Genomic DNA, 14,233 nt, shown 5'->3' with positions numbered 1-14,233 from the left:
AATTCGTGGAGACTGGATTGAAACTGACGAAAGTGAAGTTCGCCACCACATGGAATGAACGCGAATCCATCATCTAGAAGCATGGGTATGGCATGATTGCAAGAACCGCTAGTTATTCCGAGAATTTGTTCGGTATCAAGTTAAATACACCAGCGAGGAAAGTGATAAAGTCATTCTTCATCTGATTTGCCGTTCTTGACATGCCCAAACACACCATATACGATTTCGACTACAATTTGCTCAAGACGACATTCGATAACGTGGAACTATCAGGACATAACACGAATTCGCTCATCATGTAACTGGATGACATAGGAAATATTGCCCACAAGATGTGTGAGATGTACAAGTCGTTCGACTTTTCGGAGTTGGATAACACGAGCTACTTCTAAGGGCAACTCGTGAACTACTACAATTAGGAAGTGAACAAGAGCAAGTTCCCTTCATTGGACTCGTTCCTCAACTTCAACAAGAAGCTGCCTGTACCCACCTTCAAGGACGAGTACAACGGGCATTGTATCACTGAGTTCGTGGGACTGAGACCCAGGATGTACTACCTCGTGAATGAGAAGCAAGTGATACACAACGCCACGAAGGGAGTTCCACGAAATGTGGTAATCGATGTGGAGAGAATGAGTGTAAAGAACATCGAGTTATTCAAACATGCACTTGAGGCTGAGAAGAAGGGAGATGCAGTCATCGAAGGCAACTTCAAACTCTTCAATAACCAGGCCTTCGATATCACCACGAAGGACAAAACAAGACACTCATGACTTGCACGGACAACAAGCGATGGATCTTGGATAACAATGTACATTCACTACCTTATAGTCATTATCGACTGTCAAACATCTACAGACCAGAGAGATGAGATATTTCACTTTTAACATTAGATTCGGAACAGAGCAGTCATGGAAAGGATGTGGGAAATCTAACCCCATCGACCAACGACATCAGGGGTAGCCTAGCTTTTATGAGGACTCATGGTTGGGAAACGTGTTGAACCCGTCGACTCGGCTGACGGGTCGGCACTGGCGTTTTTTGCGCGAAAAAGGCGGCTATTAAAATTTGCGCATTTTATGCCATTTTAACACTACTTTATTATTATCGATATAATTTATAATTTGGGATCATTCTTACAGAACAAATAAATATATTTTTGCACTATAGCAGGGAGAGTATGCATTTTTTAAACAAGTGAACATAATTAGTTGCGCAGATGAAAAACAATAATAAATTGATTTTATGAGTGCTATAACGCCCAACGATTTGACTCAGTCCATGTCTGTTTTTTAGTCAAATGACTAAAGATATTGATATTTGTCTATTTTCTTGGTTATCCATGCTATTTGGGAAAGTGGAGAGTATTCAATAAATAAATATATGTGGATATGAAGAAACGCGCGTTGACAACTTAGCTATGAGTCTTTTTTTAAAGAAGCAGGTGTTTATATCTTGTAACTGTATAATAAGGAGAGAACTACACAGTACGCTCATATCCGTTACCCTCTTTATTGTTCGATTTTATTCATATCATGGTTTCGCTCTGACTTTTTGTAATACTTGCTGCTGTCAACCCGTTTTGTGATGTTTTTTCAAAAATATTTTATCCTCTTTTACCTGTTATTACACACATTTTCAAGAAAGTTTGACTTTCCATGCTTCACCTTTTATAGGCTGTTCCTGAATTACATTATTATGTGACAGAATCGTTTCCAGTATTATTTTTCGATAATGACCACAACGTATTAATTGCTGGTTCAGAATTGTGTATCATTTTACTTTATAGTAATTCAACTCGCAAGCATCATCTAATAGATGGTATCTAGTTGCATTCCTTAGTTCCTCAAATTGTCTCCCAAAATAATGAAACGTCTTCGTACAGAAATCGGTAGAAACAGCATAGCAGAACGCAAGATAGACAATGTCCAGACTCGTTCGTTCAATTCAGAATGTCCCTATTGCTGTGCTAACTTCGTAACGATGATCAATTTTGGAACTGTGGAACTGGACGGCCGCATGTCTCAGTGTTTTTTGATAGTCTTTCTCTGATACCCTACGTGTATTTTGGGTAGAAAAGTTGTTTTTTGTAAATTGGGCTTTGCTTGTTGGTAGGATTTGAGCCACATCTTCTTGCGGAGTGATTTGCATGATTCCTTACCGTGACGAAAATGTTGAAATTCGTCATCTGAACAGTCTAAAAATGTTGGTAAAGTGTATCCGATTTCTTTCCATCCCCTCGACGAGAAATCGATCCGTGACTGCATTGGCAACTCGGATATCGTAATCAATCTGGTTGGAAAGTACTACGAGACCAAGAATCAATCTGTATCTTCGAAAGAATTACTCGCATTCCTCTTTCTCTCCAGATTTCAAGACGTCAACATCTACTTCCCCGAGCGCCTCGCGAGTATCTGCAACGAGATGGGCAAAACGCATCTTCTTCATGTGTCGGCTCCGCAGTAGAACCTCAAGCATCGTTCATCCTGCAGACATATTCGGCGTAGATGACCGCCTGTTGACCTGGTAGAACCGCGGGGAAGAGTTTATTGGCAGGATCGGCAGTCAGCTACACATCTATCCGTGGCTGATCAATATCAATGGAAAAAGCTCTTATAACCAGCCTGTGTGGATGGGCGATGTGGCCGCGACGATTCGCAAGTACTGCATGACCCCGGACGCATTCGCGGGGAAGACGATAAAGTTGGCGGGACCGGAAGTGATCTCGTGGGCAGATCTGGTGGCATGATTCCAGAAAACGGTGGTGAGATCGACGAAGCTGCATCGCACGCCCACAACGCTGGCTCGTTGGTTCGCGTTCCTATTGGAGGTGGGAACGAAGCCGTATTTGTCGAGAAGCGAAATGGAGCTGCGTGTGACGGATACTATTCTGGACCTGAATACGGAATGTATTGTATTCAAGGATTTGGGAGTAGGAGCGATGGGGAAGATTGAGCGTAGATTGCTCCTCACAACTGGGAGTCGAAAAGATAGAGTGCGGTTCTGCGATAATGAAAAGGGAGGACACTGGTTGTATGATGATGATGGAAACGCAACTGTCAGAGTGATTTATGCTTATTGTGTTATGTTTTGCTTCGGTTTGTTGTAAATGCCTTTTGATAATGGAGGTGAAGGATTAATATGGAATATGGAACATTACAGATAATAGATACCGTTTGGTAGGAAAATAGGCGGATTCTATGAAATAGGAACAATTTTGGGAATTCCAATTATTCTCAAGAATTTACAGTTCTGATGAATGTGTTTTCTATTTGGCTATTCCACCATATAATACTTGATAATATTTATATAATGCAAATATATAAAGATCTACCTACTACTCATAAGGATAATACACGTGTAATTTGTGTCACTATTGATTCCAATGAAGAAAACACCGATATATATGGAATAATTGCATTTCAAGCGAATTGCCTATCATTAATATGGATATGGAGAAGGATGAGGCCATTTGTCAAATCGGTAGCCCTCATCACGGGTATACTCTAAAAGCAAGTCAAAAGATTGGAAAATTGGATGGAGAGGCGTTTCTTTATGACTATGACAATCAAGTTGTTGCAAGCTTCACTTATCAGGAAGATGTTGCTAATGGTAAATGTAGAATGTATTACAGATCCGGAGAGATCTATTTCTCTGGATTTTTACAAGAGGGTTATCGAAATGGTCCAGGAGTGGAATATAGGAAAGATGGAAGTACAATTTATGAAGGGTTTTTTTTAAGAATGGTCGTCGAGCACCCAATATCCAACAGAGATCGGATGGTTCAAACTACTAAGATGAAAAAGATGAAGATGGCAAAATGGTTTCACTATTTCAAATAGATGATAATGGCTTGAACCATGGAATATGTTATTTCTATTGTAATGGCGAAATTAGTAAGATCAGTAGATGGGGACATGGTAAAGAAACAGAGTTACTAAAGAAATTCAATGGTCCTATAATGAAAGTGCTTAAGAACGGAATAGAACTGTATAGTGGAGGGTATAGAAAAGAGTCCGACTTTGAATATATTCCAGTTTTAAGATGGATGTAGAGACTGAGAGTGATTCAGAGCAGTCAATAGAGGAAGAAAAAGAGTGTACGTCTACTGACGTAAAAGTACTGTTTGTAAAAATAGAACTGTATTTAGTATATTTTTGGATTTTTGAATTGGTTATATTTATTATACTTCTTTTCACTGTACCAGAAATATCTCAATATATGATATTTTTATGGCTTATTACGTTCGTTTTGATTCTATTTATTTCAATAATGTCATATTGCGTTCCTCCAATTGTTGACTGTTTTGTGGCATTGTTTTTCCCCGAGAATTAATGCAATTAGCAGATTGGATGTATATGTTTGTTTTCAGCAAACTTTAGTTTGGTTATTATCGAGAGTTTGCTCCGAAGTGAGTTTTATATATATATATATATAAATATTGTTTGTATATACTTGTTTCTTTCAATGGTATTTTATCATCCTTTTTTCTTTTTTATGTTCAAAATAGTTGTTTCTAGGATTGGTATTCAGCAAACAATATTATAGGGTATAATTATTGTAGTTTCTGTATAGATTACATGTTCAAAAGTGTCTAGAGTATAATCAATCTATCCATTCCATCATCAATATATGTGATTTTTTCAAATATCATATAAACCATAGTAGTTACTATATGATTCTATGTGCTAGGTGCATTATAATTGATTTTGAAATGTCGAGACTGTTGTTTCGACTCATCAAGTATTGTTTCTATGTGTTGCTGTAATTCATAAAGATGTTCCCACATCAATTAATTGGGCTTTTCAAAGATACTCTATTATTATTCTGTAAAACATAAGTACTACGTTTACAATTTTCTATATTATGTGATGAAAATTACTACTTTATATAATATGAAGGATTCGATTCGAATCATTTCCTTTAAAAACAAGAAGTGATCGGCCTCTTTCACACTATATTTCTAGGTTATATTGTTTTGTTATTACCATCAATACAAATAATTATTTCTTGTTGATCCTTTTTCCTTTTTGATTGATATTACACAAACTCATTTTTCGAAAGGAAACTCACCTTGATTCATTGTTGCATTGTCTTTTTCGATAGGTCATAAGTATTTCAACACGACTGATTGATGTCTCTTGCAGGATATACAGATTAGTTGGCATCTTGAAACAAGTAAACTCCTCAATAACATAGAGTCTATTCTTGTTCATCTCCACTATTTTTAACAGCTCTAATATATCGTCCGAAACGGTTGTGCAAATATTACTCTTCATCCTGGGTTATTGTGAATAATATCATAAAAAGGCTTTTTTTAGCATCATCCAAGAGAATTCTGTATCTTATATCGATTATTACAATATCACATGAGGATAAATACCTATAATTAGAATAAAATGCAATACTAGTTATGAGTCAGAAAAACGGAGGTAAAAATGGAAATCACTATTATTCTCCTATGGTCAACAATTTGGATAGTATACAAATTTAAGTGTGATAATAATATAGATACATCGAAGCAAGCTAGAGAATCCAGGTATTTACTCAATGATTTCATTACCTTTCAAAAGAAGAAGATTTCAATGAATGGAGTTGACTACGAAGTGACTCTATATCAAGGAGATCATTCAAATGAATATTTGATATGTGAAATGAAAGATGGGAAAGTTGAGGGTCGATGTCAATTATTCAATCGTGGAATTTTGAGTCTTGCATGGATGGTGAAGAATGGCAAACGAATCGGTGGAATAACTGAATATGAGAACGGTAAAGCATTAAAGAAGGAAAGTTGGGATTCGATCCTTGGAAATAATGGAGATCGAAGAATGATCGAAAACAGTAAAGAAGGATTAATCATGATAATTCGAAAAAATGAATGTGAAAATGAGCATAGTGATATAGTAATCTATCGGGGCGGGTTTGATAAAGAAATGAATCGAGATGGTTATGGAATCGAATATGATAAAGAAGATGGTAAAGAAAAGATTGAAGGTTATTGGTCCAAAGACAAGTTGATTCAAATCATTCGTGAATTTGATGCTGATACTAACCAAATGATCGAATATGCTGAAAACAATGATGAGAATGATGATGGTAATGTGGAGTTATTGAATCGAATTCCAATCTATATTGGAGGATATTGTATAGAAAATGGTAAATATGTAAGAAATGGAGTGGGATATTTGATTGATAAAGCAAGTGGAACAGCAATTCGAGAAAGTGAATGGGAACATGGAAGAGAGAAGGAAGGAGGAATCGATTTGTATGAAGGTTGGTATATGGAAGGAATGAGTGAAAGTATTCGAAGTGTATTGAAGAATGAAAAGCCAAGGGAAATGAAAACTGAACCAATTGTAAATGTGCCTTCCAAACGAATCACAATCTACGGTAGTTCTGAATTGAATGAAATGGATTTGAAAGTAACGGAATTGGTTTTCTGTTCGAACTGCTGTAATGATTTGAATGCATTGGATCTGAACAAATTCAAATGGTTAGAATCTATCGAAATTGGGGATGAATGTTTTGGATTAGTGAAAACATTCCAAGTCGATGGATTGAATCGATTGAAAACTATCAGAATCGGAAGCAATTCATTTACTCAAGCCAAAAAGAGTTGGAAAGATAACAAATCGAAATCATTCCACATATTGAATTGTGAATCATTGAAATCCATTCATATTGGTGAATCTAGTTTCAGTGATTTTGCTGGCGACTTTGAATTGAGGAATCTACCACAATTACAGTTTATCACAATTGGAGTATATGATTCTCCTTCATACAATTTCTTTTACAGTTCATTTGTGATTCGAGGTATTGATATGATATTGAATATTTGAATGATACATAGATCTTCCAAATCTGCAATCCATTACTATAGGTAAATGGGCATTCCAAGAGTCTCTAAATACAATAATTGAAAGTATTGAATGAATTTGAGTATATGATTGGCATAGATCTTCCATCATTGGAAATACTGGAAATTGGGCAAGCTGCACCCCATGGAGTTAATACTGATTCATGTTCACTGATAATGCGAAGTATAAATGAAATGAATTGAAATGAAAGAATGCAGATCTTCCAAAACTAAGAATTATTAAAAACGGTGGTAGTGGTTATGGTTTTCATTTTCCTCGTTCAGTTACATTGGAAAGTAGTGTTATATATATAAGTAATTGACAGCATTTAGATATTCCTAATCTTCAAAGTGTCTATCTGCCCTATTCTTTTCAGTATGTCAGAACAAAATCAATTTCGAGTATAGTTTGATTGATGTAATATTTATATAGATGTTTCTTCCATCCTTGCTAATCTTGTCAAAACTAGATCCTAAGTAATACATAATAAACCAATTCGATTATGATATTATATGATTGTTTTAAACCAGTTTTCCCAGTTGTTATTCTTTATATACTCTCTCTTCTGTATTAACAATTTGATACTGTTTTCTTTCTTTCTACGTTCGTTGTTTTCACTGATTCAAAACAATGATCACCGATTTCGATTGATTCCAAATTATACAACAATGAAACATCCCAATCAACCAATACACAATTGTCACTTAGTTTCAAATGTTTCATTCCGATATTCAGTGGTATGCTGCCATCTCCTTCATATTTTTCATCAATATCACATTCAATTCCATTATACCATTCACATTCATTCACTAATTTACCATATCGATCATACACTTTTCCAATTCCAAATCGATTATCGTCACACCAATATCCTTCATATTCAGTCAAACCATTATTATGATAACTCGTTCCATACCCAAATCGTTTCCAATTGATCGTTATGCCCTTGTACACCAAGAATCCACCATCATCATACATTTCACCATATCCAAATGGAATTCCAAACTTGTTTTCTGCCAATACCAATCCTTCAAATCGACTTCCATGATCCAAATCCACGATTCCTTCTTCTTCTACTTCTATGGATTGTTCTTCAATATAAGAAATAGCACCAATTTGATGATTTCCGAACACTTTCAACACTTTCTGCTCATTGAGTACAAATCCTTGATTCATAAATACTCCATTATCGAATTGCAATACTACATATTCTCTATTACTCAATATGAGTGAAATCCAGCCGTCGACTGTCCAACAACAATTATCCACTTCTCAGATCTACTTTGATATCGATGATCTTCTGTACAAATGATTATTCGCACTTGTCCGATATTATTCACTTAATTCGTTATTCTATGTTCTTACCGAACAACTGCTTTTACAATTGTTCATCATCCTATAGTTCCTATATAGTATCATATTGTTTAGCTCATTCTCCATCACCTTAGCCCCATTATCTACTCTACTTTGTTTTATTGCCTACTCCATTTACTTCCTTTCTTGAACGAAATCACGATATGCTGTCATCCCTCCTATTATTCCCCTCTCTCTTTCCAACAAACACACCAAATATCACAAAACTTCGATAATTCACGTGGTGAAACCAAGCACACATAGCTCTCCTGTGGATTGTTTCCCGCACTCAACCGCTTCACCAACTGATGATCCTCCATCTCCTTCAAAATAAGCTGCAACGATTTCTCGCTGCTCACCAACATCTCCGACAAACATAGTTCATACAATCCGGTGAATGTAAGTCCTTCCTTCGACCCGCTCGTTTCTCTCGACAAAAGCATTAGAATCTTCAAATGGTTGCTCGTGAGCGATGAAAGCACATAGCCAAGACCCGAAGAAGATCGAACTTTTCCCGCCTGTGAACCCTGCGACATAAACATGATTTCGTAATAGTAAGGAGCGAAAGTCGTCGCGTCATGATAAACAAACTGGAAGTGAGAGAGTGCAGATGACGAGAAAAGAAGATTCCCTCGAATGTGGTCCACCGAACAAATCAAATGAACGCATGGAAGCGCGGATAACTCGCCCAAATAATCGATACTCCGGGAGTTTCGAAGGCCTGCGCCGTCGATTGAATGGATGACGATAAACAAATGGCTGGTTGCAGTCGCGCAGCCCTCCAACACGCTTTTCATCTGTGCATCACATCGTATTTCCACGGTTTACAAGCTGATCTTGACGCAGACCGTCATTGTGCAGCGAGAGAAATCGAGTCGCGATCAAATTGAGAAACTCGGAGAGAGAAAACGTCGGATTAAAGCCATTAATCACAACGCAAAGCTCCTTTCGCAAGGCTGTTCGTTGGAATTCTTTTAGAACCGTGTACTTGCTTCCCAATCCTGTTAACATAATGTTAAATCCCCCGAGCAACTAAATGAAAGCAGGCAGAGAAGAAGACCTCGGATTTCCAGGTTCCGTATTGCTGCTGGCATCGAAATCGCTGGACTTTTCCTCGTTCCACGTGTTTCGGAGGCTGTTGAATCAGCAGTTGAATGGATTCCTAGTGAAAACGCAAGGGAAATCAAAACGCTGAGATCCAGAGATTGGTTGTCGTCGAGGTGAAAGGCTTCCTCGTCTTCGTCCTCGATGATCGTTTTGCTCCGTTTTGATTCATAAAAACTTACTCCTTCATCATTATCTTCTTCTTCTTCTTCTTTCAGTTTGCGTTTCTGTGCTTTCTTCTCCGCGTTTTTAATCAGATTCCCGACGTAATCGCGCGATAACTCCACTTGCTCCTCTCCGTTTCGCTTCGAAACCACCACCGCATCGCCTCGCGTGACGCGTTTCTCCAAACACCCCGGACAATACCAATCTCCCGACGGGATTTCTATCCTCAATCCCTCAGCAGAAGAAGATACGCTTCAACGGAGGATTCAAACAAAACAAGTGAAAGCCTTTGTCACAACCATCGCAAAGAAGCAGCGATTCTTCTTTGTCCGATCGTCCGCATACCTCGCAGAACGCGCTGGCAAAGGTCTGTTTCCCGTGTTTCTCGCAGTAGATTAGTGGGGTGTCCTTTTCCTCGTTCCAACCAAACACGCAATGATTCAATCGACCGCATAAAACGTGGAAGCAGGAGCGACAGCCACGACTATTGCAGTATACGACGCTTCCTTTCTTCGTTTTGCAGAAGCAGCATATGCGTCGGAAACGCTGTGGATCGCAATTGTTTGTATAGGTGGCATTGTCCTCATTTAGGAATACTCCTGGAACATAGGTTATGCAGGAGATGTGAGCCCACTATGTGTTATTTTTTGCACGGACCTGTACTTTGGAAGGATCCTTGTCATTTTGCTTCATTGCACGGAGTGTTCGAATCGGACAAAATTCGCACCTACAGATTATATAAAATTCAAAAAGTTACTCAGGAGTCTCTTTTAGCTTATGTTTACAGAGATCACACACGAACGTCCTTCCACTGCCCTCATAAAAAATGCACGCCTTGTGGACCTATGGTCACAAAGGAATCGGTCAAATTACTTGCATCCCACACACTTTACAAGTAATCGGGATATCCCCTTCCACGGACGCTGACAATAATTCTGAACAAATTTGGCATAATTTTTGTTTGGTATCAGGATCTTCTACGAGTCTATGCCTAACTTGATCTCAAAAAGGCAACGTTTTCTCCTCCTCTTTTGGTATTATGCTCTTTGAGGTCTCCTGAGATGCCTTTCTACGGGGCATGGATATGTGTACTTCGTCAAAGAAAACACTTGGCTTGTGAACAAACATAAAGAAAATAGAGAAAAGGAAGATAGAAAATGATAAGGGTTGCCTTATCGGATGTCAACTAAAGAGAGAAAAAGAGACGAAGGTAATGAAGAATCTCCTTCAAAGAACAAGAGTCGCTGGAATGAACACTCTCTGAAAAATCAAAAGGCAAGTGTATTCTCACTTTCACTTTGCATGACGCTCAACTCATCTTCATACGGACGGTATCGGGGACGAGCAGTATTTTTACGCTTTAGGGTATAATGTTCAGTATGAAAATCAGAGTAACTCTCCTCTTCCTCCAACCGGCAGGAAGAAAGAGTTGAAGCAGTACCCGCTTCGTCTACATCCCATCTCGGTGACAAGACGATCTCAGTACTCTCGTTGTTTAAAGAATTCATTAGAAGAATATAACGGTACTCGTCCAGAATAAGTTCGATTCTGCAATATGATTGGTCAACCTGTGTCTTCGTTTCCACAGTTGATAATGTGTGTTAATAGGATTCATACAGGTGGTACATTGACCTGGTGTACCATGTTATAAGTATTCTCATTTTTGGCAAATGGCGGGTACTATGTCTTCAGTTTGGATATTTTCAGGTGGATTCACTTATTGAGTTGTATGCTGCAGATGTCAGCTCCAGTACTCATTCGTTTTTTAAATGATGATTCCCTCCTTCCAGCAAACTGACGAATGCAGTTGCTGGCTCCGACTGAAATATTCTAGGCGTCTATCGTCGGCGTTTTTCAACGAAGAGTTGTTTTATGAGCTTTTTCCTGATTGCAGTATTGTTTCGGTTGTTTTAGTCAAAATCGTCGTAGTTTGGTGGGGGAAATTAGGCGCAGGGGTTAGTTTACGTTCATTGTGAAAATCTCAGTGCAGCAAGCAGGATTTATACTTTGTGTTCTAGCGGAAGTGCTCTTATTGATGGAAAATACGCTATTCACCCAACCTATGTTATTCCAGTGTCAGCAGTCACTTCTCCACCTCCTGAAGACATTCAATATGATTTACAACAAGAAGACATTACCCCCATGGAGTCTTCTCCTTTTTCGGAACTCTTTCATCTCTTGCGCAGTCTATATCATTTTGAGGACGAAAACTCTGTAGTTGCTCCTTTTCTCTACCCATTCAGGATATCCTACTTACAGAACGGATTGAGCAACCGGGATCGACCTGGAAGGCTTGTGTTCCGCGCTATGAATGGAAGGAGATCCCTCCCAGCGTGAAAGCGCTGCTTCCGTCTCGTTATGACTGCGTTCTCCTAAAGTGTTTTCGGGGTAAAGAAGCCACTCCGATCCATTTAGACCACAACTTGTTCGACTCGCAGCTCACAGCGTTACTTGACGCTGATCCCACTTCCGACATCGTTGTTTACAACACACAAACACACTTATACTTCCGTGAGGGCGTGAGCATCTCCAACGTCCCTCGCTTTTCCTCTTTTTTGTGGTGTCGTAGCAAAATCCAAAAGCAAAATCGTCTGATCGTTCTGTGTCGTCGAACCTCGCCTGGATTTACCTGCCGTTGCAACGGAGAGTTGTGTATCCAGCGAATCCTCCACGCCTCTGCAGAAAAGGAGGGGATTCAGAAGGAGTTCGTGGATCAAGTGGTTCTGGATAGTTTGTTTTACGTAGTCATACGAGCGAATCGCTTCGTATTTCGCTCAATCCACAACCAAATTCTTTAAGCCTGTGAATGCCTTCATTCAGTCGTTCCACAACGCGATTCTTCTCGATACCGGCTGCGGAGACTGCAAATACATTTGTAACCACATGCAGAAAGTGGCGCGGGCGCGGCAAAATGTGATTCTCGGTCAAGATAACAGCGATGCGATGCTTCGACTACACAAATATCCCGAGTGGAGTCGGTGCTGTTTAGTCCGAAGCGATATTTGTAATCTCTCCATGGCGTATTCTTCTCCTTCCTTCTCTCCCTCTCTCTAGTTCCAATCGATTTGATGGCGTGCTCAGCATCTCCGTTATCCAGCACCTCCCTTCCAAATACAAGCAGCTCGAAGCCATTCAGAGTCTCGTTCGTGTTTGCAAACCTGGCGGACGCATTTTGATTTATGTCTGGTCGTTCGAGAAGGAAGACCGCAAGCCGCGCTTCCCCAGTTCCTCTCAAGATCACTTCCTGACCTGGGAGCTTCCCTCCGCTTCCTCCTCTCCCACCCAAGTGACTCGCTATTTCTATCTCTTCCAGCACGGCGAGTTGGACTGGCTCTGCTCCTACGTTCCCTCCGTTCGCCCTCTCCGCCGCTTCTTCGACGGCAAAAACTGGTGTATCGAGCTTCAAAAACTCTCCCTTCTTTTTTAACAAACACTCCAAAAGACTATACTTCCTTTCTTCTCTTTCTCCCTCTCTTACAAACACTCCAAAAGACTATACTTCTTTCTCTAACAAACACTCCAAAAGACAAAGATCTCTTCCTTTCCTCTCTCAACCCCTTCCATCCTCTCAATGCGTGTTTCCCTCCTCCACATACTTCGCAAACGTCGCCGCCACAATCAGCGGGAACACCAGCGTCGCCTCCGCATACACCTTCACCGGCTTCGCGTTAATCCGAATCTTTCCCCACGAAATCGCTTCTTCCGGCCTCGCTCCCGCATCGCTTCCATCGAACTCCTGCGCCGTGTTGATGTACACCGAGAAGTCCGCGCCGTTCCGCATCAGATTCGCGTTGGCGACGTGGTGCTTGACCACACCGCCTCCAATGATGATCATTCCGGTCTTCGGCGCGTGCTTCGCGATCGAGTTGATCGCCACGATGTCCTGCACCACGTCGATCACCAGGCCGGGGTTCATGTACGAGTGGAAGAACAGCATGTCGCCGATGCTACCGTCGGTAATCGCGGGGCAGAACACAGGAATATTGTTCTTCGAACACCAGTAGTACACAGACTCCTCGTTCTCGATGCGCTCGCCCAGCAGCTTGATCATCTTCGAAGGCGTCCAGATCTCGCCCTGCAGTGAAGGGTCCACCCAAGTCCTACTTCCTTTTTCTGCTTCTCAAGCATGTAATCGAGGATCGGCATGATCCAGTCTTCGAAGTCGCAGTAGTCGTCGTTGGGAACAATGAGGTTTCCAGTGCGGTTCAGGCCCTTCAGACGGAGGTCACGGCCGTCCAGATCGAACTTGCCGATGTAGAACTTGCTCATGCATTTGATGAAGTCCTCCTCGATTCCTCCGCACGTCGTGACAACCACATCCACCAAATGGTGCTTCACCAAGTAGTGAATGATCTCTCGCATACCGCAGCTCATCATGTTGCTGGTGTACGAAAAGAAGATCGTGCACTTCTTGTTCTTTCGGAATTCAGGGTCGCTCCACTCGTCAGGCTCATTCGGCAAGGGAGTGTCGTCAGAAAGTCTCCAGTGAAGCTATGCGGTCAAGGAAGAAGCAAAAACAATACCATGCGATTGATTTCATCGATGGCCGCAGACATGTTTGTTGCCTGGAATCCCATCGTAGCGTAGGACTCAAGAATACCCGTGAGATCGATTCCATTGTCGAAATCGTATCTAAAGTCAAGCAATAGCAGAAATCGTACCCCTTGACCACCGGAGTATTTTCGGGTAATTTCGCAGATTTGGCCAAGACGGCATTAATCAAGTCTTCTGGGAGCTGTGTGTTCATATCTCTT

General features: G+C 40.4%; 4 protein-coding genes; 2 read left to right on the top strand and 2 right to left on the bottom strand.

Moving 5' to 3' along the window:
• Nucleotides 1-2,446: 2,446 nt before the first annotated feature.
• GSBLH_T00006584001 (uncharacterized protein) lies at nt 2,447-2,994 on the top strand (the record flags this gene model as incomplete). Its single annotated transcript, XM_013041801.1, is given in 5 exon segments — nt 2,447-2,462; nt 2,508-2,526; nt 2,557-2,740; nt 2,756-2,932; nt 2,962-2,994. 5 exon segments carry the CDS (start codon nt 2,447-2,449, stop codon nt 2,992-2,994), a joined length of 429 nt encoding a protein of 142 aa, XP_012897255.1.
• Nucleotides 2,995-9,214: 6,220 nt separating this feature from the next.
• On the bottom strand, nt 9,215-10,057 carry GSBLH_T00003120001 (uncharacterized protein; the record flags this gene model as incomplete). The annotated part of the gene is made up of 3 exons (XM_013041800.1): nt 9,215-9,699; nt 9,731-9,893; nt 9,929-10,057. The coding sequence occupies 3 exons, from the start codon at nt 10,055-10,057 to the stop codon at nt 9,215-9,217; spliced, it is 777 nt and encodes a 258-aa protein (XP_012897254.1).
• A 1,294-nt stretch (nt 10,058-11,351) lies between these two features.
• Nucleotides 11,352-12,906, top strand: GSBLH_T00006583001 (uncharacterized protein; the record flags this gene model as incomplete). The annotated part of the gene is made up of 5 exons (XM_013041799.1): nt 11,352-11,372; nt 11,433-11,693; nt 11,723-12,220; nt 12,300-12,499; nt 12,534-12,906. The coding sequence occupies 5 exons, from the start codon at nt 11,352-11,354 to the stop codon at nt 12,904-12,906; spliced, it is 1,353 nt and encodes a 450-aa protein (XP_012897253.1).
• Nucleotides 12,907-13,000: 94 nt separating this feature from the next.
• GSBLH_T00003119001 (uncharacterized protein) lies at nt 13,001-14,226 on the bottom strand (the record flags this gene model as incomplete). XM_013041798.1 has 4 exons in its annotated part: nt 13,001-13,554; nt 13,584-13,970; nt 14,003-14,111; nt 14,141-14,226. 4 exons carry the CDS (start codon nt 14,224-14,226, stop codon nt 13,048-13,050), a joined length of 1,089 nt encoding a protein of 362 aa, XP_012897252.1. The 3' UTR covers nt 13,001-13,047.
• Nucleotides 14,227-14,233: the final 7 nt, after the last annotated feature.

The sequence above is a fragment of the Blastocystis hominis genome (assembly GCF_000151665.1).
Source record: "Blastocystis hominis, Singapore isolate B (sub-type 7) whole genome shotgun sequence assembly, scaffold_25".
Taxonomy (NCBI): domain Eukaryota; class Bigyra; order Opalinata; family Blastocystidae; genus Blastocystis; species Blastocystis hominis.
This window is presented reverse-complemented; position numbering and strand designations above follow the sequence as displayed.